Source organism: Setaria italica, chromosome IX (assembly GCF_000263155.2).
Source record: "Setaria italica strain Yugu1 chromosome IX, Setaria_italica_v2.0, whole genome shotgun sequence".
NCBI classification, from domain to species: Eukaryota; Viridiplantae; Streptophyta; class Magnoliopsida; order Poales; family Poaceae; genus Setaria; species Setaria italica.
Genome location: NC_028458.1, coordinates 34543100 through 34569329, shown reverse-complemented (window position 1 = coordinate 34569329; position 26230 = coordinate 34543100). Strand labels below are relative to the sequence as shown.

General features: G+C 45.9%; 2 protein-coding genes and 1 pseudogene across 3 annotated transcripts; all 3 read right to left on the bottom strand.

The window, feature by feature from the left end:
- Positions 1 to 425: 425 nt before the first annotated feature.
- Positions 426 to 3381, bottom strand: LOC101776620 (cysteine-rich receptor-like protein kinase 10). Of its 2 annotated transcripts, none has more exons than XM_022822933.1 (7): positions 2485 to 3381; positions 2293 to 2400; positions 2007 to 2185; positions 1574 to 1784; positions 1148 to 1388; positions 905 to 1055; positions 426 to 822 (listed from the first exon to the last, which is right to left on the bottom strand). In XM_022822933.1, exons 1-7 carry the CDS (start codon positions 3272 to 3274, stop codon positions 517 to 519), a joined length of 1986 nt encoding a protein of 661 aa, XP_022678668.1. In that variant the 5' UTR covers positions 3275 to 3381; the 3' UTR covers positions 426 to 516. The 2 variants fall into 2 exon arrangements, with proteins under 2 accessions (XP_022678668.1, XP_012698025.1); XM_012842571.2 differs by having other exon boundaries at positions 2007 to 2167; positions 2485 to 3379.
- Positions 3382 to 6064: 2683 nt separating this feature from the next.
- Positions 6065 to 8864, bottom strand: LOC101772419 (annotated as a pseudogene).
- A 6390-nt stretch (positions 8865 to 15254) lies between these two features.
- Positions 15255 to 25319, bottom strand: LOC101776219. The gene is made up of 6 exons (XM_022829734.1): positions 24275 to 25319; positions 23640 to 24163; positions 22731 to 23486; positions 22017 to 22616; positions 15538 to 15758; positions 15255 to 15387 (listed from the first exon to the last, which is right to left on the bottom strand). Exons 1-6 carry the CDS (start codon positions 25317 to 25319, stop codon positions 15255 to 15257), a joined length of 3279 nt encoding a protein of 1092 aa, XP_022685469.1.
- Positions 25320 to 26230: the final 911 nt, after the last annotated feature.

The following is a 26230-nucleotide window of genomic DNA, read 5'->3' as shown; positions in this document are numbered from 1 at the left end:
ATAGTGTTAAATGCACGATTAAAGCACAAACATACAAATGGGTGCTTAGGTGCATCATCTCTCAAATTGTACATATTAGGTACATCATCTATAGTTGATTATTTCATTTTCATTTAGCCTTATATCCAATCTTTATAGATCAAAATCACCATGTTTTAGAGAAAGTTTAACATATTCAAAACCTTTACTGTCGTAGGAAAATCACCTCACAGTGTGGTTCTGATTTTCTATACGCATACGCCCTTCATGCAAAATGTATTCCATTTATGTTACAGTAAAAGTAACAGGTTACTAGATGCATAATTAAAGCTAGGTATTAATTTGCAATAAAAAGTTAAAGCTAGGTAAAACAACCAAATGTACACTCCAACTAGGAAGCCTCTTCCATGCTCTCAAGAGTGCATAACTGAAACACCACTTGCCAGAAGGATAAGAAGCAATGCATTATACAGTAGTTATTGTATCTTTACCAGTACACTGGGATGGTAAAAAACCATATGCCAAAAGGAAAAACAACTATCTAGGAGTGGTGACAGATATGGTCACATCATTGATACTGCATGACTTAGTAGCAGTATATGCCTCTTCATTTCCTACCCTTACATTGTAATATGCTGGCTGCTTAGGCTCACTCAGGATGGTAGCAGTCTCACTGCTTAGCATTGAAACAACATCTGCCATGGTTGGTCGATCAGCCGCATTCTCTTGAACACACAACAATGCAATGTTAATGCACCGCATGATTTCTGCCGAGTGACCGTTGGGAGTCAAAGATGCATCAACAAGATCAATCCACTTTTCCTCTTCCCACAATTGCCATGCCTGAATGCAATTTCATTACACACTATAGGTCATGGTTGCAAAATAAACAAAACAATCGATATATTTGTGTCTATAAACTCACATATCCAATGAGATTGATAAAATCACCACACTGATTACTACCAGAATTCCGTTTTCCACTAAGGATCTCAAGAACAAGAACACCAAAGCTGAATACATCGGACTTGATAGAGAAAATGCCCTCCGAAGCATACTCAGGAGCCATATAGCCACTAAAATGGTATGCAAAACATGTCAAAATTACTGTAAGTGATTGACTTATAATATAAATGTTGATAAATGGATTTATTTCTACAAAACTTACTATGTGCCAACCACTCTTCTTGTAGTGTTTCCATCAGTGTTATTTGAGCTGAATATTTTTGCTAGGCCGAAATCTGATATTTTTGGATTCATTTCACAGTCCAAGAGAATGTTGCTGGGTTTAAGATCCCGATGTATGACACGCAACCGGGAGTGCTTATGTAGGTAAAGAAGTCCATGTGATATTCCCTCAATTATTGCTACAAGTTTGGACCAATCCAGTAAAGCTCTTCTATTTTCATCTGCACATAAATTACAGATTACTAGAGAACACGTACTTGGAAAATAATCAAAAGTTCTACACCTCAGTTACCTAAAAAGATGCTACTATATTCGTGGGCTGATAGTAAATAAATCTTGAGTAACCTTTTGTCATGCAAGCATTGATAAACAATATATGTACTAAATTAAATAATGCAACACATACCGAAGATGAAGAAATCCAAGCTTTTGTTTGGCAAGTATTCATAGATCAATATTTTCTCCTTTTCTTGGGAGCAACATCCCAAGAGCCTAACCAAATTCCTGTGTTGGAGTTTGGCTATGAGCTGGACTTCATTTTTGAACTCTGTGAAACCTTGCCCTGAATGTGAAGCGAGTCTCTTGACTGCTATCTCCAATCCATCAGCAAACTGGCCCTGAGATAGAAAACAAAATGTTCGAAAGTTAGGATCTTCCCCAGTCTACCCTCTATTTCTTTGGCTGCTCAATATTTCCCAGTGTAGTAGGCTCGATATGCCGACAGTATAGTGATGACTCTAATCAATTGTTGTGGTTTAGAGGTAGGACTTCGACTGATAAATAATCCCCAATAAAATAAAATATACTGATACATATATGTTTTTTCATAATTAGTTTACCTTGTAGACAGCGCCAAATCCACCTTGTCCAAGTTTGTTTTCTTCTGAAAAATGATTTGTGGCCTCCAGCACCTGTTCAAAGTCGAAGACCGAGAACTCTGAGTTCTTCCCATCCCAAACTAGTTCTTCATGTCCCTGCAAGTCCTGAGTACGCCTTGATCCTAGTCGTAACCTCATTGCTTTTGTCATGCATGTTCAGTCATATCTTCTAAATGAACATGTGCTATTAATTGGAACTAATTTAAACAACTTGATTGAACTCCGTGGCAGTAACTAATTCACATACCTTTCCTGTACCTTCTGAACAAAGGGGAGTAGAAGATGAAGCAGAGAAATGCTGCCACCGCTAGAGGAACTACAACTATGGGAATCGCCCAGAGATTGCTCATATGCCCTGATCACAATATGGCAACATGCCCATTAAGCTTTGATTGGTAAACAATATGTTTGATGTCATGTAACAACCATGGAAACTTACTCCTGTGCTTGGCCACCGTAGTCGGGGTCGGAGCTGGCGCCGGTGGCGATGACGGCCCAAGACGCAGCATGGGTTGGCTGTTATAGAACGGATACGTCTCATACCTGAATGAACACCGTATGACATGGATCTGCCCTCCCATCCGCAAGGCCATGGTCGAGTTGACCATGCCGAGGAGGCGCTGGAGGCACGCCAGGCAGTCGCCGGCGGACAGGTCCGGTGTGCACTGTGCCAGGGAGTACACCGGTGGAAATGTCGTGCCGCTGTCCGCGATGCCCGTGGCGAACCGCCTCGGCGCCGTGCTGGCCGCCTTCTCCACCGTCTCCAGCAGAAGCTCGTGGATGAGGCCAGCGATGAGGCGGACGTCGCCGGTGACGTTCTTCTCGTTCCACCTATCCCAATGCATAGTGTCTCTGTTTTCCCCTGTGCTGTTGTAGGGGACGAGAACGTTGTCGACGGAGTAGGCTAGAGTGCAGTCCTCACCGTAATCGAAGTCGATCTTGTCGCACTCCTGGCCCGGCGGCGTCCCGATTTTGTCAAACGTGTTGGCGACGCAGTCGCCGCATGTCGTGTCATCGAGGACGTCGCCGCGGCAGAGCGCGAGAGCGTAGACGATGTCGGGGGCTTGGCCAAAGGAGATGGTGGCAAAGTGTACGGGGGACGAGGACGTGTTCTTCGGGAGGGTGGCCGCGACTCGCTTAAGGTTATCGCAGAACACGTCGGCAGCAGCTGGGAACGGCGTGAGGAGGCTGGTGAGAACGAGGAGCAGGACTCCGGCGATGATGGCCATCCTGGCTACACTAGCTTACCTCACGTGTACTAGCTAGTGCTCAGTCTTATATACTAAGAGCATCTCCAGTCCCTTTCCCTTTTATCACTATACAGAGGAATCCCCTTTCACAATTTCAAACTTTTGGAGAGCGATAAGCTCGGACGGGCGAGCACCGGCACAAGGCTGAACGTCGAATGGCCAGGAACACTAGATCGCACGGTTGGAGAGAAAAGGGAAGAAAGTGAGAAGGCTCTTGGAGAGAAAAGGGAAGAAAGTGAGAAGGCCCTTGGAGAGAAAAGGGAAGAAAGTGAGAAGGCGGTTGGGAGATGGATGAATTTCCCTTTGTAAAGGGGAGAGGGAGGGGAAGAAAGGGAATTGAGAAAAAAATAGAGGGGAAAGAGGAATAGACTGGTTTTTCTTCCCTAAATCCCTTTACGATGTAAAAGAGGAAAGAGCAAAGGGACAAGGAGATCCGTTGAAGATGCTCTAATCACCCGTTGCTTTCAGTAGTCAAGGCCTTTGAATGTTTGAAACTATCACGCAGGCTTACTGGCTTCCTTAAATTTTAATGTCTTGATGAATCATTCACTTGGCTTAGCAGGTCCGGCCAGAAGGAATAAAATACAGCCCACTCACCAAAAAAAAAACCCTAAAAAACACATCCTTAAGGAACTGAGCATTTATGCATCAACTAGTTTATTACCTCAATTCCTCAAAAGTGTCAGGTACAGTTAATGGAAAAATCAGGAAATTCACTATATCATACATCAACATTCGGCACTACTTCAGAATCAGATAAATGCCAACAAGTCATAGGTGAGTATCAATCATCCTATAATATAGCTTTCGTAACCAATTAAAATAATTAAATGTTGCCTAAAATGCTAGAGCCTTGTGCACCTAAATATAGGTCATTTTAGACATCGTCAGTCTCGGCTGCCTAACATTGTTGTCCTGACCGATTTCCATTTCTAGGCTGGGAGAAGACATATATTTAATAATCGGATGCAATTTCAGTGACCAACAAAATGTATCAACAAATTTCCACAAGCCGTCTTGACTCCGGCACTCATGATTTTACAGAAAAGTATGTGAAGTACCACATCAACTACTCATGTGCTTGTCTCTAGCACCCCTGCCGGCCGGCCGGCTGGCCGGCCGGAACTGCTGACCGTCAACCACGACTGACTAGGCAGTGGACTAATGGTTGATTCCAGAAATTGTAATTTCAAGACCAAGATTTGCAGAAAATCTGTGTCAGGGATTAGATTCTGTTTTCTGATTTTTTTCCATCCCCAGCGAAAAAATCGAAATTTGGACTGAAAATTGCATCTTCCATGAACAAAATGACCAAAATTTCACAAAATTTGCGAAATTTTGAACACTGGTCCGTGTATCCAAATGTGCAATGAGCTCACTTTCGCAGTAGCTGGAAAATGATACTCCGTCTATTTAAATATACGATGTTTAGAATAAGCTAATTAGTTAGCTTGTCCTGACCATCATAAATTTAAAAATGGAAGAGGTAAAAAAATCTAAATGACACAGATTCAAGTGGTTTGTTTACAGTAACAGTAACTCTCGATCGTGATGACTAGAACCCTACCAAGTAGTTGAATTGTCACTTGCAATTAGCCATATAATAGTTTCCTACTACGAAAACATTTTATTCTTTATTCTGTGGTTCATCTGAATTGTAAAAACTAATATAATCTATTCATATTTACAGGCTTTCATGTTTTGTCATTCAACATATATATGTGGCAGTGAGCCTCTGATACTGCTACTTTGTAAAGTTCTACATGCCCCGCACCCACCTCACCTCTGCTGTTCTGTGTTTGCAACAACGATCAGGCCCATAGAGACAAATACCAGGACAGATAGAGTGCACAAGACAGGAATAGAAAATAGCAAAATTGGTGGTCATTCACTGCTACACAGAGGTCACCCCCCATGATTCAAAAGTACTAATCAGTCCCGGGTTTTGCAAACGCGAGAGATTGTCTGTAAATCCATCATAGATAAGCCCATTTTTCGGCTACAAATAATTAGCCATGGCAGAAGATCACTATTTGTCATATGTACTAGGCTGAATCACATCCGTGAGTGATAATAAAGTTTTCCAAAACTGAGCATATGAATGTTGAGAAAAATAGCATAAAATTTCTAGAATTAGAGGTCACCTTTGACGCTCAGAGAACACATTTTTTTTAACTTATTATAGTGGAAATTTCATTCATATTATATATTAATATTCCACTTGACATCTAATATAACTTTTACCCTCTCTATATGTTTTGTATTTTGGAGCATGTTAACAAATCACAGGACATATGGCATAAATGGACCACTTGGAGACACCACATGTACCAAAGCTCAAAGTACAAATGAGAGGCATCAAATACACCTTTCCGAAGGTCCAACTAACACAACTCAAAGGTGTCATTTCATAATCAAGAATGATCTGGACAGGTGTATTTACTTCTCAGGCGACAACCAGACTGTTTAGTAGGTGCCATTTTGCCGTGTAGTTGGACCAATTCAGTTGGCTTCTGGAATGAGTCAATACGTTGCTTTGAAACCCTCAATCACAGGATCATCACTTTCTTGGATACTTACTTTTTACTCGTCCCGTCCTAAATACAAGGAGTCCTGAATTTGTCCATAGTCAAACTACTTTAATTTTTACCAAATTTATATAGATGAGTGCAGCTTATACAAAAAACTTTCTTCTTTATCAATGGAGAAGTTGGGTATTTATTTAAAAAAAGACAAAATGAGGTACAACAACAAAAATTGCACTCCAACTAGAAAACCACTTTCATCTTCTCGAAAGTGCATTATGGATATACCACTTAAACTAAACTTTATGCATTATGCAACAATTATTGTATCAAACTACATGCCACGATGGAAAAAACACACTATCTAGGAGTTGTGACAGATATGGTCACATCATTGATACTGCACGATTCAGTAGCTGTGAGTGCCTCTTCATTTCCTACCCTCACATTGAAATATGCTGGCTGCTTAGGCTCAGCAATGATAGTAGTCTCACTTCCTAGCATTGCAACTACATCTGCCATGGTCGGTCGATCAGCTGCGTTCTCTTGCACACACAACAATGCAATTTAGTGCATCGCATCATTTCTGTTGAGTGACTCGTGGGGGTCAAAGATGCATCCACGAGATCAATCCACCTTCCCTCTTCCCATAATTGCCATGCCTGTATGCAATTTCATCACACGTTGTAAGTTTTTTCCAAATAAACAAATTAATTGCTAAATTCATATATAAAAAAAACTCACATATCCAATAAGATTGATGAAATCGCCACATTGATGACTACCGGAGTTCCTCTTTCCGCTAAGGATTTCAAGGACAAGAACACCGAAGCTAAATACATCGGACTTGATAGAGAAGATGCCCTCGGAAGCATACTCAGGAGCCATGTAGCCACTAAAATTGTATGCAAAACATGTGAAAGTTACTTTATGTTGTTTGTTTCCAATATAAACAGTGATAAGTGGATTTAATTCTATGAAACTTACTATGTACCAACTACTCTTCTGGTAGTGTTTGCTTGAGTGTTAGTTGAGCTGAATATTTTTGCTAGGCCGAAATCTGAAATTTTGGGATTCATCTCGCTATCCAAGAGAATATTGCTTGGTTTAAGATCTCGATGTATGACACGCAACCGGGAATGCTTATGTAGGTAAAGAAGTCCATGTGCTATTCCCACAATTATTGCCAGAAGTTTCGACCAATCCAATAAGGCTCTTTTATTTTCATCTGCACATAAATTACACATTAGTAAAAAACATACTTGGCAAAAAAATAAAAAACTGTGCACCTCAATTACGAATGAAAATATACTCGTGGGGTTGATAGAAATAAAATCTCCAGTAAACTTCTTATCATTTTGATGCATTGCCAAATGATATCTAAACTAAATTACGCAAATGTGTACCGAAGATGAAGAAATCCAAGCTTTTGTTTGGCAAGTATTCATAGACCAATATTTTCTCATCTTCTTGGGAGCAACATCCCAAGAGCCTAACCAAATTCATGTGTTGGAGTTTGGCTATGAGCTGGACTTCATTTTTGAACTCTGTGAAACCTTGCCCTGAATGTGAAGCGAGTCTCTTGACTGCTATCTCCTGTCCATCAGAAAAGAGACCCTGGGAAAATGGAATATCCAAAAGTTAGGATCTTGAGTTGCTTAATTCCGCAACCTAGGGTCGATATGCCTAGCAGGTTTAGAGTATTAAATAATCCGAATAAAAGAAAAATCGCAGATATGCGGTTTTTTCCCAATTAATTTACCTTGTAGACGGCACCAAATCCACCTTGTCCAAGTTTGTTTTCTTCTGAAAACTGATTTGTGGCCTCTAGTACCTGTTCAAAGTCGAACACCGAGAACTCTGAATTCTTTCCATCCCATACAAGTTCTTCTCCCTGCAATTCCTGAGATCCTGCTTTGCAAATAAGAATCTCTCTGTCACTTTTGTTGAGTCATATGAATCCCATACCAGTTGGCACGCTAATTTAAACAACATGACTGAACACCGTTTCAATAACTAACTCACATACCTTTCCTGTACTTTCTGAGCCAAGGGGAGTAGAAGATGAAATAGAGAAACGCTGCCGCAGCTAGAGGAACTGCAACTATGGGAATTGCCCAGAGCTTGCTCATACGCCCTGAAATGGTAACATGCCGAATCTTTATTAATCTGTTTGAGCTCATCATGGATATAGGCATAAATTACAGCCATGGGACCTTACTCTTGCGTTTCGCCACGATAGCCGGAGTCGGCGCAGATGGCCCAACGCGCAGCATGGGTTGGCTTTCGTAGAACACGTACGCCTCATACCTGAAAAAACACCGCATGACATGGATCTGTGCTCCCATCCGCAGGGCCATGGTGGAGTTGACCATGCCGACGAGGCGCCGGAGGCACGACAGGCAGCCACCGGCGGACATGTCCGGTGCGCACTGCGCCATGGATTACACCGTCGGGAAGGTCGTGCCGCTGTCCATGGCGCCCGTGGCGAACCGCCTCGGCGCCGCGCTGGCCGCCGCTTCCACGGTCTCCACCACCAGCTCGTGGATGAGGCCGGCGATGAGGCGGACGTCGCCGGCGCTGCCGGTGACGTTCTTGATGTTCCACCTTTCAAAGGGCGTCTCGTCGTTCTGTTCGGTAGCGTTGGAGGGGAAGACGACGATGTTGTCGCTGGAGTAGAACACGTGGCAGTCGCCGTAGTACCCGTCCCACGCGTAGCACTGCCCGCCGGTCACGTTGAAGATCCTGTCGAACGTGCTGGCCACGCACTCGCCGCAGGCGGTGTCGTTGAGGACGTCGCCGCGGCAGAAGGCGAGAGCGTAGACGGCGTCGGGGGCGTGGCCGACGATGGCGGTGGCGAAGTGCAAGGGGGAGGAGGAGGTGTTTCGGGGGAGAGCAGCGGCCACCTGTCTAAGGTTGTCGCAGTATACGTCGGCTGCTGCCGGGCACGGCCTGACGATGAGTCCAGTAAGGAAGAAGAGCAGGACGCCGAAGACGACGTTCATTGTGTGGCAGGGCAAAACCTGCTTGGATCTTTGCAGTTTCGGGGCAGATGATCATCATCTCGGCCGGCGTACTTATTTAGAGTAGCAAAGCGATCGCCATCGCGGACTTGGAAAAAAAAAAGGAAAATCTTCAGTTGACTTCGCACCGGTCATCACGCAGTGAGCTGCTTTTCTTCAGTCAATAAATACTCAATTAGTTGCCCGGTCTTCCGCGGGTCCGGGACTCCGACCGGGTCCAGCAGTCCAGGTAGTCAGGTAGAGCCGGGACTTTCGGCCGTGCAATTTCAGACCGCTGTAGCACAGCCTTTGCATGTCTCAAAGCACTGCACGGCATTGTAATCTTGCGGTCCGTGGTAGGCGGCACGGCACGGCGTCTTGATCAGCCATGGTATAAAGGCAAATCATCTATTTTAGCATTATTTCTTCTTTTATTTCATTTCTCCTCTCCTCACTACAAATTGTGGATATGCATACGAATTGTGTGGAGACATCATGTATGTGAATCAACATGTTTGAAGCTGTATGTATACAGAGAAGGGAGCAACGGCTAGAAATTCTATGGTTAGAAATTCTTCTTTTATTCTATGGTCGATTTTTCCTCTGACACACAGCAGCTGATGCCCACTACGTGCATGGTTCTTTTTTTATGCCGCACTAAAGGAGCTTTAGTCTCGGGTAAAAAATGAGGGATCGAAATGACACCGACGAGAGGAGCTTTAGTCCCAATTGAAAAGATCTGGCGACGCCTCCCTCTTTCCGGTTGGTAATTCCAACCGGGATAAAAGATTTAATCCCGGTTGGTATTTCCATCCAGGACAAAAGGAAGGTTTTTGTCCCGGTTGGAGTTTCCAACCGGGACAAAACACAGGGAGGCGCACAGGTCTCCATGCGCAACTCCTTATCTTCTCTCCACGCGCCCAAGTCTTTCCTCCATGCACACAAGTTTCTTCTCCTCCTTTTCCACTAGCGCTGGTGGCCGCCCCTCCTCCTCCTCTCCCTCCGGCGCGGGTGGCCGCCCCCTCCCCCTACTGCCCCTCCCCTTCCCCCTCTACTCGCCCCTCACTGGGAGTGAGGAGCGGCAGCGGGGTGAGGACAGGGCTGGCACGCGGGGGAGCCAAGTGGCGGGCGGCAGCGCGGGGCGGAGTGGCACCGGTGGAGCGGGCGTGCGGGGCAGAGCCGAGGCGGCAGGCGGGGCTGATGCAGTGACGGTAGAACGCTGGCGGATGGAGCGGTGCGGGCGGCGCGGAGTGAGGTGGAGCCAAGGTCGGCGGAGCGGGCCGGCAGGGCGGAACCTAGGCGGTCGGAAGGAGGCGGGCGGCAGCGGGGCGAGGCGGGGCAGAGCCGAGGCAGCAACCGCGGGCGGCGGGCGCGGCCGTCAGGTGTAAGCTGCTTTTTTTAATTTTTTTTCAAAATTTTTTAGTCCCAACCGGGACTAAAGGGGAGCTTTTAGTCCCGGGTGGATGACCCAGGACTAAAAGACCCCCTTTTGTCTCGAAAAATTTATTCTAGGTGGTTTTTGGAGAGATATGCTCCTTCTCAACCGGGATTAATAGTCAGTTTTTTACCAGTGGTGGTCGATTTACAGCGACACTGGAGCTGGCCTTAGTGACATTTTACGGGGAGTAGGCCTTGGGTTGGCAAGGCATGATGATGGAACCACGTGTCATGGGTCGAGTTTGAATATAGTTAGATTTTTGCAGATTAGCATGGCATGGCACAAACGATAGTAACGTGTTGTGTTGATTTAACGTGACATAATATGGCTAGAGATACGAGAGAGCCATATAGATCCCCTAAGCTTAGAATCTATCACTTGATTTTCTTTACTTTCAAAAATAAAAAATACACTTTAATTGGTTTAACTTTGTTTCTTCTACTAGTATGTTACATGTACATACTGTACCGGCCGGTTATCCAACTAGAACGACGAAACAACACGAATACCTGTGCTGCCTACATAGCCGACAGAGATGCGAGGTGAGTACCTATACATCACGGAAAAGAAGATTTCAATCTAAAGTAGGGGTTTTCACGTCCATTTCTACCGATTTTTCATTAAGCGTCAACATCATAACCGCTAGAAATAGAAGAGAAAAATTAATATTAGCACTGTTCACCCATAGTTCATTTTCCACCTACGGCCGGTTTGGACGGTGTGGTCCAAACCATCAGTGAACACCTTATTCTCTAACCATCGGATGTGTGTGATTGCACGGTCGATATTTATTTTACTATATGAGCTACCATCCCGTGGTGGCGGTGGTCATAGGGAGCAAAGTGCCGTCAATAAAGATATAAAAGGTTGTACTGTTGTTATTACTCTAATAGTTAATGACAGCGGAGGTAAAAAGAACTTGCTGAATTTTAAAAGAAACAACCTTAATACCATAAATTCAAGATAGGATGGCAGCGGTGAACAGGATCTAAAATTTAGGATGGTGATGGGAAGTTTATAGAGGCACCATCCACCGTTCTAGTTGAGATGTTGCACGTATCTGTAGTTATTACTTCCTCCATTTTAAAATGTAGGTCATTTTAATTTTTCTATATGCATAAACTTTGTTATATATGCACCTAAATACGAGTTATGTCCAGATGCATTGCAAACTCTATGCATTTAGAAAGAAAAGTTAAAACGACCAAAATTTTGAAATGGAGGGAGTATTTAATTACACTTGATAAAAATACTACTAATTGAAAATTTTTCAATTTTATATCAATGTGCTCTGCAAAACAACATTTGATTTTCGCCAAAAAGAACAACATTTGATTTTCTGTCTTTGTCTTAATTGCCTCGTATGTTAGTGTGATAAGCGACAACACAACAGGCAACAGCTGAGTGAAAAAGAAAAACCTACACCCTTATGTCATTATTTGACTATATTTCATTCCCTCTGCCGTTTCTTCCCCAGGGGCCCTGTCTAGGCAGCCCAGTCGCGGTTTATTAGCCCATCTCTATGTGCAGGCAGTGGTATATGGCTCGTGCCGCCGTGCTGTTGTCGCTTCTCTCTCGTTGTCGGCGGCGGCAGCCTGATTGGTCACCTATCCGCCCGTGGCCGTGGGCCGGACAGCTGCTGTCGCTGTTTTGCTATTTCTTGATGGACCGTCTAGGCGGCGCAGCGGATGCCGCTGCCCACGGAAGATGAAACTTCCAAAACCGCTTGCGCGCTGGGGAAACCTATATAATTTCTAGAAGTTATTTTTTTTATCAAACTTCCATTGTTGAAGATTCGTGCAAATAATCTTGCACCGTTGGATGCATTTCGTCCTCCTCAACCCTAGCTCGCTGCCCCTTTGTCCATGGTCGCCGCCACCCCTGCGTATGCCCTCGCGTGGTCCTCGCCGCTGCTCCGCCACCGCCTCTCACGGCCGCACCAACCCCCGGCGCACCGGCGGCGCCGCACCCTCCTGCTCCTCCTCCCTCGTGCCCACACTCGCGGTTGGGATAACGCCGTGCCTCCCACGTGCATGTGTTGGCGCCCATCGTTGCCACAAGACCGCGCCTACGCTAGTGCCGAAGCTGCCGGTGCCGCTGCTCCTCGCACTACCACTCCGCACCTGCGCTCGGGCAGGTGTGTCGCCGACTATACTCCCACTGCCAACGATGAAGAAGCTGTTAAAAATGATGCTTCGAAATGTTAAATTGGGTTTAGAAAAATGTTGAATCGAGTTTTTCAAAATGTTGAACTAGGTTGCAAGAAATGTTGAATGTGATATTTTTTGAAAGTGTTGACCAATGTTTTACGAAATGTTGAATCTACTCAAAGATGTTGATTTTAGTTTTAAAAATATTGAATCTAATCTGTTAAATTGTTGAGTTAATTTCCTATTTTGGGTCTAATAGACCTTAAAGTGCTACTCTTATCAGCTTCCAAAAGCTACTAGGAGTCCCGTTGGCAAGCATCTAGCAGAGTCCGCCGCCATCGTAGCATGTAGTAACAAGTCGCAAGTGACACACAGTTTGATAGCGTTCTTGTCGCCAAGCTCCCCATGTCAATCAGAGCCAGGCAAGTATTCCTGACATGCAGAGTTCAACGCTGTGGAGCATTACAAAATACAAAGTTGAAAATTCAAAGTTTAGCGTGTATCTACACCATATACCCATACAATCTCTACCTAATATTAAAGCAAGTCTGCCTCTTTTTTCGTCCATATTGACAAGTGTATCCCACTTGTCATAGGGACAGGCAAAGGAAGGAATCGGCGTTTACGACGGCGGGCGGCGCTCCGGCTTGTTCTTCCCCAGTGGCCGGAGCCGTGGCCGTCGGCTCTTGCAGCGGCTGGCTCTCCATCATCACTATTCCTCCTCTGCAGAAGGCTGGAGATCTCGCGCTCCCCGGCTGCCACGCCGTCGCGGAGTCGGAAGACGGTCCCTTCTGACGCCGCTGAATGCTTGGCGCGGTGGTGCCCTGGACCTGGTGCCCACTGGCCTGCCGCCGCCGGCCGGCCACCCCTCGAGGTAATCCTCTCGCCCCCTGTCACCATCCGCACCTTCGATTCGTTTTCGGACTTCGGCGGTTGGCGTTTCTCTAGCGCAGCAGCAAGCAGGAGCCTCTCTAGGCTAGGATTATTCGATTCCTCTCTGGAGCCGCGGCTTCGATTTTTTGTGTCCCCCCAATCTTGTGATCCGCTGCTGAATCGAGGGTTCAAGTTGAGATTGATCCTGAAATTGGGCGTTCTAGCGGCTACCGGCCTGTTCTGCTTTCCTATGAATTGTAGTGTTTAGTTTTGAATTTCTTATCTCCGCTATTTTTCTCAGTCATTTTCTTTGGCGGAATAAGGATGAAGAGGATTTCTCTTTCGTTTGTTTGATTTGAAAATTTAATGTTCCGAGCCGGAGAACACCCTGAAGCCAGGAGATGTCATCCAGTGCCGTGAATGTGGATACCGCATCCTCTACAAGAAGCGAACCCGCCACAGTAAGGCCACATCATTCCTTCTCTTTTCAGCTCCAATATATGATTGCTTGTGTTCTCATTGCATAGATTGAGGTAGAGCAAACAATGCTATCAGTAAATCTAAAGACCAAATTCTGTTTTGGGGGCTGATGATAAGCAACCTACATACTTTAAAACATCCTATACTTTAGTGGTTTGTCTTGGCATTTGTTGTTAGCTGTCACAGTGTGAACCAGTTACTTGGGACAGATGAGTATCAAGTGCCGAATATATGCTGACAGCAATGTCACAGAAATGGTTTTAAAAGTACTGTCGTATAATGGAATAGATGTTAGCTGATTAACGAGCTTGGTTTACTCGAGTATACAAGTTAATTGTGGAAGACCCAGTTTCACTTCTACCAAATTAGGCCACTATTGACCGGCTATTCACTCAGCTATGCTTCTTTTTAGAACATTACTTTCAAGTCTCTGTTAACTGTATCATCGCACTTCTTACATGGTGGTTGGAGGGACCCGAAAGAACTCGAGGGGAGTGTCCCCAAGCTCTCCAAAGCTTGTTGGGGTGTTAGTGGCCATGTAAGGGAGTTGGAGGTAGACGGCGAGAGCGGCACATCCCACAAAATGTTAGGGAAATCATCGGCCAAGCTCTCTAAAGCTTTTTGGGATGTTAGTGGCCATGTAAGGGAGCTGGAGGTAGATGGCGAGAGCGGCACATCCCACGAAATGTTAGGAAAATCATCGGCGTCGATGTGCCACGTCAGCAACATCAATTTTCTAATTAAATACAATGGCTAAGAAACACGATGGGTTTATGGTTTTCTAGAGCTTTCCAGCTCATTTAGATAGATATTCTAGATAATATTGATATTCAATTTACATTTATGCGATAGCATTGATTAATCATGAGCTGTTTTTCTTGCAGATAGCTTTTTCGAAATAATTTGAGGACCCAATAAACCTAAATGGGACCCACCGGCATAGACGGTAGCAACATTAGAAATGACAGTGGGTCCATGACAATTGACATCGAGCTACCACCAACTACTCACAGATCCTAAAGAACAGCTAGCAAGAAAAAAATAGATATGCACAAATGTCTCACCAGCAAGAGGATGAATTACTTAAAAAAATGGCGTGTCCTCAATTACTAAATATTGGTTTGTATTATTGATCTTAGATCCAATCTTGCTCAAAGGAACTTGATATTATTTAGGCCTGAATTCCTAATATTATTAAAGCCTATTTTGATAAAATTAATATGGGATATAAACCAAGTCATCTTTGAGGTTTTGGCCTTGTTTGCTGGGCAAGGGGCAGGCAAGGATTGTTTTCCCTTCCGTTGCAACACACGGACATATTTGCTAGTCAAAGAGTAATCTCGCCTAAATGTTTGCATATGTGCGCACGCAGCCACACCCTACACATCTTATGTACTCCGTATGTACTACCTATACTGGTATGCCCTGCTCTGACACACACGAGAATTACATTAGTGATCCATGTCACCCGCCCAACTCATCATCATCGCATCACATGTCGACGTTGCAGGCGGGGTCGCCAAGCAGCGGTGCCTGCTGGGGCCTGCCACCGGCGCCGTTGTTTCCTACCGCCTTGCGCACGCCGAGCAGCAGGTCGCAGCGCGCGTACATCGAGTGCCACCCCCTGTGGAACGGCCCGGACATGAACCGGACGCGGCCCAGCACCACCACGCGGAGCGCCAGCACGCCGTACGCCACGTCCGCCGCCAGCGCCGCCGCGGCGTCGGGCGACACGGGCACCGGCGGCGCCGCGACGCCGCCGCCCAGCACGGGCGCCACCTCCACGGCGGTGCCGGCGTCCTGCGCCAGCGGGGGCATGGGTGTCGCGGGCGTCAGGGGCTCCCCGCGGTACGCCGCGTAGGCGGCCAGCCGGTCGTACCGCGCCGCGGACCGCGCGCTCGGGTTGCGGAGCACCAGCGTGAACTGGAACGACGCGGCCAGCGCGGTGGCGCCACCCGCCGTGTTGGCGGTGGCGTTGTAGAGGGCGAGGACGCACTGGTAGAGAATTGACCTTTAGTCCCGGTTGGTAGGGTGCATATCTCTCGGATATCCATCCGGGATAAACCAACCGGGACAAAAGGGGGGGGTCTTTAGTCCCGGGTCTTTTAACCGGGACTAAAGGACCCCCTTTAGTCCCGGTTGGTGACACCAACCGGGACTAAAGGGGTACCCTTTAGTCCCGGCTCAATTCCAACCGGGACTAAATTGCGCTTGCATGGCACTGGTGACGCCTGAATTTTTCATGCATACATCACGTATACGTATAGTAGTACCGCGGCCCTTTTAATTTGTTAACCTTGTAGTTGAGATTTTTTTAGAACGAAATCAACTAGTATTTAAACGAATGGGATTTGTAATTATACAATTACTATATATATACACAATCCTTATACACAATTCATATACACAATTCAACTAGCTTAATTAGTACAAATCGATCATATATACAAATAAATCAAAGTATCTTCCTACGATCTTCCCGTCGTGGTGTTGCTGATAGGAGTGTCTAATTGTCGTCCATCGTAATAAAATTCTCCTCTTGGATCTACCACCTCGTCCATTATGAATCCAATGAGACCTTCACATATTGCCGCTACTCTTTCTTTCTTCAAGAGTCCTTGTTGAATATTTAACATCTATAATTTGGAAATTTGTGAATGTTACATGAACAAATACATAGAAGGAGCTAGAAAATAATTAACTAGTAATATATTTATTTTACGTACTTTAAAGTTGTGCGGCGTCATCTTCGGTCCCTTGGGTCCCAAAAAACTGTGCATGTGCTCACAGATGTAGTAGCCACATAGATTATTCCCGGGTTCCTGTCTTAAGCACTTCAGTGCGGAAAAAAATAAGTTATGAACTATTCGTGTTATACAATCTAATAAATGTGCAGACTTCATACGTACCGGGAAGTTTGTGTTCCATGTAAGATTTTCTTTGAATGGACCTTTGTGTGTCCTTATGAATTGTTTCCATGCGCTGCGGATTAGAATAATGAATGACATAGTGTAACAGGGATAAAATTTAGGAAATAAATTTTTGCATAGAGATAAAGGTCCAGAATTATTACAAGCCTAGCATGTCTTGCAATTCTTGGTAGTCCACCGGATCTTTCCTTAACGAATCAAAGACAGTGACGTGGCTTCTTTCAGGCTCAATTATAATAAGGATCCAGTGGAAGCTGCGTGCGTAAAATGTTCATGCATATTAGAGCTAACTAACATGTAGAGATAAGGAAAAAGACATCGAAAGTAGACGGTATACACACACTTACTTGAAGTTGTATGGAAGTAGTATGAAATCCTTGAATGTTTGTTTGTGTAGGAAATTGTATATTTCCGCAAAGGTTTTTTCCGGCGCTAATTGTATCTGTTGTTGGTTAACTACAGATGGATCCATGAAGCCTACATGTAGGTACGCCTCTCGGCGGCATGTCTGAATTAGCATCCTACATGAAATGGAAGATGAAGTTAGTACGGTGACGCACGCCAAAATTTACATGTAGAGATAATAAACGGACACTTACAGAATCCAAGCGCTGATCAGAGAGACGTCCAGGGCATCATGATGGTACACTTCGTATATATCCTTGAAGTCTAGCCACAGCACTTTCTCCCCTTCACCATGAAAATCTATCGGTTTTACCTTCATGCCGATCATCTCCCTCGAGTTGGCGGATGCCGTCATGTACCATTGATGGAATTCGTACATCTTTGTTGACAGCTTCCGTAGCATTGAAGGCTTCACTAGAGGTTTGCCTAGCTCATAAGGCCATCTCGGCTCAGGGGGCGGTGCAGTTGGCGTCTCGACTTGCCCTATGCATTCATCAAGTCCCAGACCTGTTTCTTCCATGAATTTCAATATATTTGCTTGTTGATCCAAGGGCATTGCTTTTACCCGTTGAGCATCTTTTTTCGATAAATGGCTGAGGTCGGGGACTGGACCTTTGGAGGATGATTTTCCTTTTCTTTTATCCTTTTCATCAGCCTTTACTAGAGCCCGTTCATAGTTTGACAAGAGTGGTATCCTTTTCTTGGCTCCTTCCTCCATCCTGATAAAAAAGTTTAAATCCCGCCGACTTACTGGCGGTGGCTCCATCTCCCTTGCCTTTTTTAATTCGGCTTGTTTCTTGAACCACTCACTGGCCTCTCGTTGGATTTCTGCCCACTGTTCCGCATGAGACATTGCCTCAAAGCGTTCCTTGCGAGCCACTTTAGGGTCGACCTTTGTTTTCTTCTTTCGAGGCTGTCTTTGCTTGGGAGGCGGTGCTCGTGACTTCTTGAGTGGTGCTGCAGGTTCCTTCGAGGGGGCCGCTCTTGGTGCCGGCGACAGTGATCGGGGAAGGGTGTTGTTATTGTCGTCGTCGCTCCCAGCACCAGGATGTGGTGGAGATGGAGACCTTGATATAGATGGAAGCGACGGTCCTGGAGCAGGAGATGCCGGTCTCGAGGTATGAGGAGAAGGTCGCTGCTCGGGATCTACGGGGAGCGGTCTTGAGGTCTGAGGAGATGGCTCCGTGCGGGGAATAATGATGTAGCGTTTCTTCCATAGAATGATCCCATGAAGCGCATCTGCCAATGTCTTTTCCCCGTCGCCTCCCGGGAAGTCGAGCTCTAGACCTTCATACTGGGCATCTACTATTTGCTCGACGCAGACGCTGGCGTAGCCTGTTGGAATGTTCATGCCATGACTGCTCTGCCCTGCCACCGTTGGTAACGCACTCCCGTACGCTACCTGTACATATAGCAGAAGTAAACAAGTTGAACTCCGATCTCGAGGCCTGGATCAATTGACAAGATTGCATAAATATTATGTATAAGTATACCTTAATAGTGAGGTTGCCGACCGGTGCATGCAGCTCACATGAGGTCCGTTGCGTGATGTCATCCACGGGGAACCGTTGCTCCTCCACGGGTAACCTGGGCGTCTGCACATCGGGGACCCCTGTAGAAGCACAACTGCTCCCGAGGCGTTGAGAAGGGCTGGCGGTGTGAGGATTCGGCATTGCTCCAGATTGCGCCAACTCCGCAACTGCGTCGGCCACCCGCCGATTGATTTCATCCATCATTCTTTGTTCTAGCATCTGCCGCCAGCTCTCCTCCATCTGTTCCTTTCTTCGCTTCCGGCTTCTGTAAGAGGCGCTGTCGCCTCGGAAAGCGAACTTCCACGGAACCACCCCGAACCCCCGGCAACGTCCTGGGTGCTCTGGATTACCGAGGGCCAATGTGAGCTCATCATTTTCTCGGTCCACCCTCAACCTCCCAGCCTTGGAATCTTCAATGTTCTTCATGAGATGTTCGGCCTTCTCACGTATTCTGTCATTGAAAATCAGCGTCCCATCCTCTTGGCTTAGGGAGCCTCCATGAGCGTAGTACCAGTTCTTTGATCGTTCGGGCCATTCAATAGTTGCAGGTATGATTCCCCGTTCGATCAGATCTTGTTCCATCTTTCTCCACTTGGGAATTGCTGAGCCATACCCACCTCGCCCCAAATGATGGTGGTAGCCCTTCTGACTAGCATTTGCAACGTTGGTCGTGATCTTTTTCACACCTTCTTCACTCCTCTTGTATTCAACAAATGCATCCCAGTGGTCCCTCAACTTGGGCCACGCGTTGAAGTCTGGAGTTTTTCCCTTCTCGATGTAGTGGGTGTCCAGCATCTTCTTGAATGTCTGGAATTGAGTAGCCATCTTCTTAAGTGTCCACGCTTTGACATCCTTCTCGCTATATCCTTCGGGGAATGTGAAATGTCTCTTCACGTCTTCCCACAGCATATTCTTTTCTGTCTCTGGAAGGGCGTACGGATTATCGCTTCTGCCCTTCCATTCTCTGATGCTGATAGGCACGTTGTCCCGGACGATTGCCCCGATTTGACTAACGTACTTCTTTGCTACTTTCTCGGGAGCAACCGGCTTGCCCTCTTCTGTAACTTCGGTGATGACAAGCCTCCCTTCCATCACCTTTGTACGACCTCGGGTCTTCTGCCCTTGTGTCGATCCGGAGGGCTAACAGTTCAAGATTCGTTAATTAGTACGTAGTAGTAGCGGTGGCGTGAAACAATACAAGAATGGTTGTATATACCTCGCCGGAACCTTCCGCCACGGCAAGTTGTTGCTGCGGCTGTTGCTCTTCATTCCCATCGGTAGACATGTTGAGGAACATGTCCGCCTGGGTGCCCTCTTCATCCGTGTATGATAGTGGAACGTTGTCGCCACTACCATCACCAGCGATTATCTGCTCCATGATATACCTTGCGGTCTCATCGTCTGCCATTTCAACTATTGCTGGAAACATACATGGAATCATACATGACAGTCATAGAAATCGTCTTAATACAAATTTGTATATAATGAAATCATAAAATAATGAAATCGTCTTAATACAAATTTGTATATAATGACAGTCCGGAATCATACATGTATATAATACAAATTTCTATGAATTTCTATTAATTTATACAAATTTCTATGAATTTCTATGAATTTATACAAATTTCTATGAATTTCTACAAATTTCTATGAATTTCTATGAATTTCTATGAATTTATACAAATTTCTATGAATTTCTATGAATTTCTATGAATTTATACAAATTTCTATGAATTTCTACGAATTTCTACAAATTTCTATGAATTTCTATGAATTTCTATGAATTTATACGAATTTTGACGAATTTCGACGAATTTCTACGGCGGCGATAAGGGCGGCGGAGGCGGGACGGCGGCGGTACGGCGGAGGCGGTTCACCGGAACCACGGGCGGTGCCTACTACGTTGTGATGGGCGGCAGGACGGCGGCGATCACGGCGGCTACTCGGCGGCGATCACGACGGCTACAAGGCGGCTCTCACGGTAGCTACTCGGCGGGACGGCGGCGATCACGACGGCAGGACGGTAGTTAACAAGCTAACTAGAAATCTAACTTAACAAACTAACTAGAAATCTAAAAATCTAACTTAACAAAATTAGAAATCTAAAAATCTAACTTAACAAAATTAGAAATCTAAAAATCTAACTTAACAAAATTACATTTCCATCTAAAAAAACAAAATTAAAAATTAAAAGAAAACCCTCTCCCGGCGCACCGGCCGGCGCGGCAGACCTCTCGCGCGCGGGGCGGCGGCCGGGGCGGCGGGACGGCGGCGGCCGGGGCGGCGTGACGGCGGGAGGCGGCGGCCGGGCGGCGTGCGGGACAGCGGCGGCCGGGGCGCGCGGCGACGAGGACGAAGACGACGACGGCGGGACGACGGCGGCCGAGGCGAAGACGACGACGGCGGCTACAAGGGACGGCGACGAGGGGCGACGAGGGGCGATGCAGCCGGAGCCGGCGACGAGGGGCGATGCAGCCGGCGACGAGGTGGCCGGGGGCTAGCGCTGGGCCCGTCGACGGACGAGGAGGGGATCGAGGAGGGCCGGCCGGGGGACGACGACGGCGCAATGCGGGACTTCGACGGCGCAATGGGGGACGACGACGGCGGCGGCCGGCGAGGGAGGCGGACGGGCGGCGACGGCGGAGAGCGCGGGACTTGCGAAATTTTCGCTAAGTGTGGAACTGGCGGGGGGTAGAAGGGAGTACGGTGCCTTTTAACCCCCCCCCTTTTATCCCGGTTCGTAATGGGACCCGGGACAAAAGAGCCTTTTGTCCCGGATCCCGTCACCAACCGGGATAAAAGGGGGGGGCCTTTTATCCCGGTTGCCGTTTGCAACCGGGATAAAAGGGTACGTTCGGGCGGGAGACGAAACGTACCCTTTTATCCCGGTTGCCGTTTGCAACCGGGATAAAAGGGGGGCCTTTTGTCCCGGTTGCTGTTAGCACCCGGGACAAAAGGTCTTTTTTCCTATTTTTCTTCTCCCGCCTGTTTTTTGGAAATGGATTTTATTTTACCTTTTCACTGCATTCCAGGATGAAAAACAAAACCTTCTCAGATTTTGTACATGCAAAAATATATTTAATTAATGAGTAAATTGACAATAAGTATGAAGTAATCATTATTTCTATACCAACTCATGTAGCCTGTAAAATATTTATTTTACTGCATTGCTGTGATCAATAAATTATTCAATTAAATTATTTGAATGCGCAGAAAAATCCATGTTAGTATGTGGTTAACAATGTTCATGTATATCTAAAAAATCTTCACCTAACAAATTTAATAACACATGAAATCATACATAGGGTAAATTACAAATTGTATCAATTAATACACAAAGGTCATGTACAGTTAACGCATTACAATACAACGTTGTAAAATTTCTTCTTCACGAAAGTTCCTTGATCATGATCGCGGCGTAAGTACGGAGCCTCTTCTTTGGATAGCATGATGCTTGGATCAACTTCAACGGCGAATGGAGGCATGCCATCAAACTGATCATAATCATCTGATTGGTCTGTTTTATCCTCGACTCCCACGATTTTTCTTTTACCTGGAAGAACTATGTGGCACTTTGGCTCCCATGTCTCTTCTGGATTCCTCTTGGGTTTGCTGCACATGTCCTTCACATAGAACACCTGATGCACATCATTGGCAAGTACGAATGGGTCATCACTGTATCCAATCTTGCTCAGATCTACTATTGTCATTCCGTACTGATCTTTGGTGACGGCAGTTAGCTTCACCCAATTGCAAAGAAATAGAGGGATGTACAGCGGTCCGTATTCGAGTTCCCATATCTCCTGTATGAAACCATAATACGACTCCTTGCTATTATTTCTGTCCATGGCATCTATGCGGACACCACTATTCTGGTTCGTGCTTTTCTGGTCCTGGGCTCTCGTGTAAAATGTGTAACCATTTATCTCATAGCCTTGGAATTTGACGATTGTGGTAGCAGGTCCCCTGGCTAACCAGGCAAGCTGTGGGTGAATCTCAGAGTTACCCATAAGTTGTTGGCGCAACCAGGAGGGAAAAGTTTCCATGTGATGACGGGTAAGCCAAGCATCGGATTTGGTCGGGTTTTTGGAAGCTACCATCTGCCTGTGCTGCTCGATATACGGAGACACAAAGGATGACTGTTGTAGAACAGTGTAGTGTGCCTTGTCGAACAAATCAGTATCATTGCTCAAACTTGATTTCCTTCCAAGGGTGCCCATTCCTCGGAGCCTCCCCTCGTGGCGTGAAGTTGGAACCCCAATCGAGTCAATTGAATCAATAAAATCAACACAAAACTCGATCACCTCCTCTGTTCCATATCCCCTGGCGATGCTTCCTTCTGGACGGGCACGATTACGAACATAGTTTTTTAGGACTGCCATGAACCTCTCGAAAGGCCACATATTGTGCAGGTATACAGGTCCGAGAATACCAATCTCTTTTACTAGGTGAACCAGTAAGTGCGTCATAATATTGAAGAAGGATGGTGGAAATAACAACTCAAAACTGACAAGACATTGCACCACATCGTTCTGTAGCTTTGATAGCTTGGATGGATCGATTGCCTTCTGCGAAATCGCATTGAGAAACGCGCATAGCTTTACGAGCGGCAACCGGACATTTTCTGGTAGAACACCCCTCAGTGCAACCGGAAGCAACTGGGTCATCAACATGTGGCAATCATGAGCCTTGAGATTTGTAAACTTCTTTTGTTTCATATTTATTATTCCCTTTATATTCGAGGAGTACCCAGACGGGACCTTCATACTATTCAAGCATTCAAACATGCTATCCTTCTCCTCCTTGCTAAGAGTGTAACTGGCAGGACGTAAGTAGTGCTGTCCATTATCTCTCTTTTCCGGATGTAGGTCATCTCGTTGCCCCATGGCTTTCAGGTCCTGTCGTGCTTCCAATGTATCTTTTGAGGTTCCATAAACACCCATGAAGCCTAGCACGTTCACGCAAAGATTCTTCGTCAGGTGCATCACGTCTATTGCGTTGCGAACCTCTAGGATTTCCCAATAAGGTAGCTCCCAAAATATTGACTTTTTCTTCCACATGGGTGCATGTCCGTTATCGTCGTTCGGAACAGGTTGGCTACCAAGTCCCTTTCCGAAGACTACATATACATCCTTCATCATCTCGAACACACGCTTTCCATTACGGTGTGCAGGTTTTTTACGATGGTCTGGCGTCCCTTTGAAATGCATCCCGCTCTTTCTCAGCTGGTGGTGAGCAGGGAGAAATCGACGATGACCCATATAGACGACCTTCTTACAGTGCTTCAAGTACATGCTATCTGTGTCGTCTAAACAGTGGGTGCATGCCCGATATCCCTTATTTGTCTGTCCTGAAAGGTTACTCAATGCAGGCCAATCGTTGATGGTTACGAACAACAGTGCTCGTAGATTAAAGATCTCTTGTCTATCCTCATCCCACACACGTACACCTTCTTCCTTCCAGAGCTGTAAAAGGTCATCAACCAACGGCCTTAGGTACACGTCAATGTCGTTGCCGGGTTGTTTTGGGCCTTGGATAAGCGTCGGCATTATAATGAACTTCCGCTTCATGCACAGCCAAGGAGGAAGGTTGAACATACAAAGGGTCACAGGCCAAGTACTATGACCACTACTCAACTCACCGAATGGATTGAATCCATCAGTGCTTAAACCAAACCTTATGTTCCTTGCTTCACTTTCAAAGTCTGGGAATGTTCTATCAATTGATCTCCACTGTGCCCTATCTGCGGGGTGTCTCAGCATCTCATCTTCCTTACGGTCTTCTTTGTGCCATCGCATCAACTTAGCATTCGCCTTGTTCCTGAACAAGCGCTTCAAGCGTGGTATTATAGGGAAATACCACATCACCTTCGCGGGAACTCTCTTCTTGGGAGACTGCCCCTCGACATCACCAGGATCATCTCGCCTGATCTTATACCGCAGGGCTTCGCAGATGGGACAAGCATCCAATTTCTCGTATTCATCACCACGATAGAGGATACAGTCATTAGGGCATGCGTGTATCTTCTGAACATCCAATCCGAGAGGGCAAATAATCTGTTTAGCTTCATATGTTGTGGACGGTAATTCATTATTCTCGGGGAGAATCTTCTTGACAATGTTCAACATCCCCTGAAATGCCTTATCGGACACACCATTTTTTGCCTTCCATTGCACAAATTCTAGTGTCGTACCTAGTTTTTTATGGCCCTGCTGGCAACCTGGGTACAACAATTTTTGGTGATCATCTATCATGCGCTGCAACTTTGCTGCTTCCTTCTCAGTTTCGCAATCTCTGTATGCATCTCGTATCACCTGACCAAGGTCATCAGTAGGGTCATTTTCTGCAAACTCATCTTCATCAGCCTCGCCCATTGTAGTACCTGCAAAAGCTTGGCCTGCAACCCAGTCCGGAATGGTGTCATCTTCCTCCTCCTCCTCGCCATCTTCCATTACAACCCCTAGTTCACCGTGCTTGGTCCAAACCAAATAGTTAGGCATGAAACCGTATTTAAACAAGTGGCTGTGAATAGTCCCCCAGGAATCCTTTGAATACTCCTTCCTGTTATTGCATTGGAAGCATGGACAACATACGAACCCATTCTCTGGCTTGTTCGCTTTTGCCACTTCGAGAAAATAATGCAAGCCATCAATAAACACCTTGCTCCGCCTGTCTGCATTATACATCCATTGCCGGTCCATCTGCATCGTATTACGCATGAAAATGGATTACACTTGACAATGGATTACGCGTGAAAATCAATTAAAGATCCAAACAACATGGTACAATACAACATGAAGATCCAAATACACATATTTAAATTAAAGTCCCAAACACTGCATAAGTTGTTCAACTTGAAGACCGTGATCATCTCGCGAGGATGTCCTCAACTGGGCGGCACCGGTATTCGTCATGAAAGAGGTTAGATGCTACGGAAAAGGGGACACGGTCACGATGTCCGTATCCACTCTTTCTCGTAGAATCGAACCTCCTTCTTGACATACGTTGCTGCTCGGCGGAGAACATTCTCGCCGAAATGAACACGGTATGCAAGTTCAACAAGTATATGGATTTAAAAAACCATATTGAATTTGATAAGATAAACCGTCTAGACAAGGTAGCATATGGATTTAAACCAGTGCAATAATGCATACTATATATGACACATCAATCTCCCTCACATTCTAGCTCAAAATACCTCTCCATTTTTCTACTTCATCATCACATTGTAGCAAATAATCTTTCCATCTCCAAAGAATAAATCAAAGCATAACACGAGGATGAAGTAGCAAACCTTCGCATTACTTGTGTTGGCCGAGTGAAATTCCCACGAAAATGAGGGAAAAAACTTCGGGCAGCACCTCCCTTGCTTGGGCACCACCGGAGAGTAGGTGAAGCTCAGCTCTCTATCAATGTGCTGGACTGCTCGGGCTGGAGGAAGAAGAAAGTCTCTGTCTCGGGATATAGTGGGGGATGAGTTTTTATCCCGGTTAAAAACTCCAACCGAGACAAAGGAAACACCTTTTGTCCCGGTTGGAAGTTAGTCCCGTTGAGATCCACCGGATAAATGGACACCCTTTATCCGGTTTTATCCCGG

Excerpts from the sequence above, each read along its gene's own strand:
- LOC101776620 (XM_022822933.1), bottom strand. The coding sequence starts at position 3,274 with ATGGCCATCATCGCCGGAGTCCTGCTCCTCGTTCTCACCAGCCTCCTC. Across the intron at positions 2,186-2,292 it reads GTTCAGAAGGTACAGGAAAG|CAATGAGGTTACGACTAGGA; the intron begins GTATGTGAATTA and ends GCATGACAAAAG. Across the intron at positions 1,056-1,147 it reads AGAAGAGTGGTTGGCACATA|TGGCTATATGGCTCCTGAGT; the intron begins GTAAGTTTTGTA and ends ATACCATTTTAG.
- LOC101776219 (XM_022829734.1), bottom strand. The coding sequence starts at position 25,319 with ATGTATAATGCAGACAGGCGGAGCAAGGTGTTTATTGATGGCTTGCAT. Across the intron at positions 24,164-24,274 it reads TGATGGATTCAATCCATTCG|GCCCAAAACAACCCGGCAAC; the intron begins GTGAGTTGAGTA and ends CGCTTATCCAAG. Across the intron at positions 15,388-15,537 it reads GGCACCGCCGTGGAGGTGGC|GGGGTGGCACTCGATGTACG; the intron begins GCCCGTGCTGGG and ends GCCGTTCCACAG.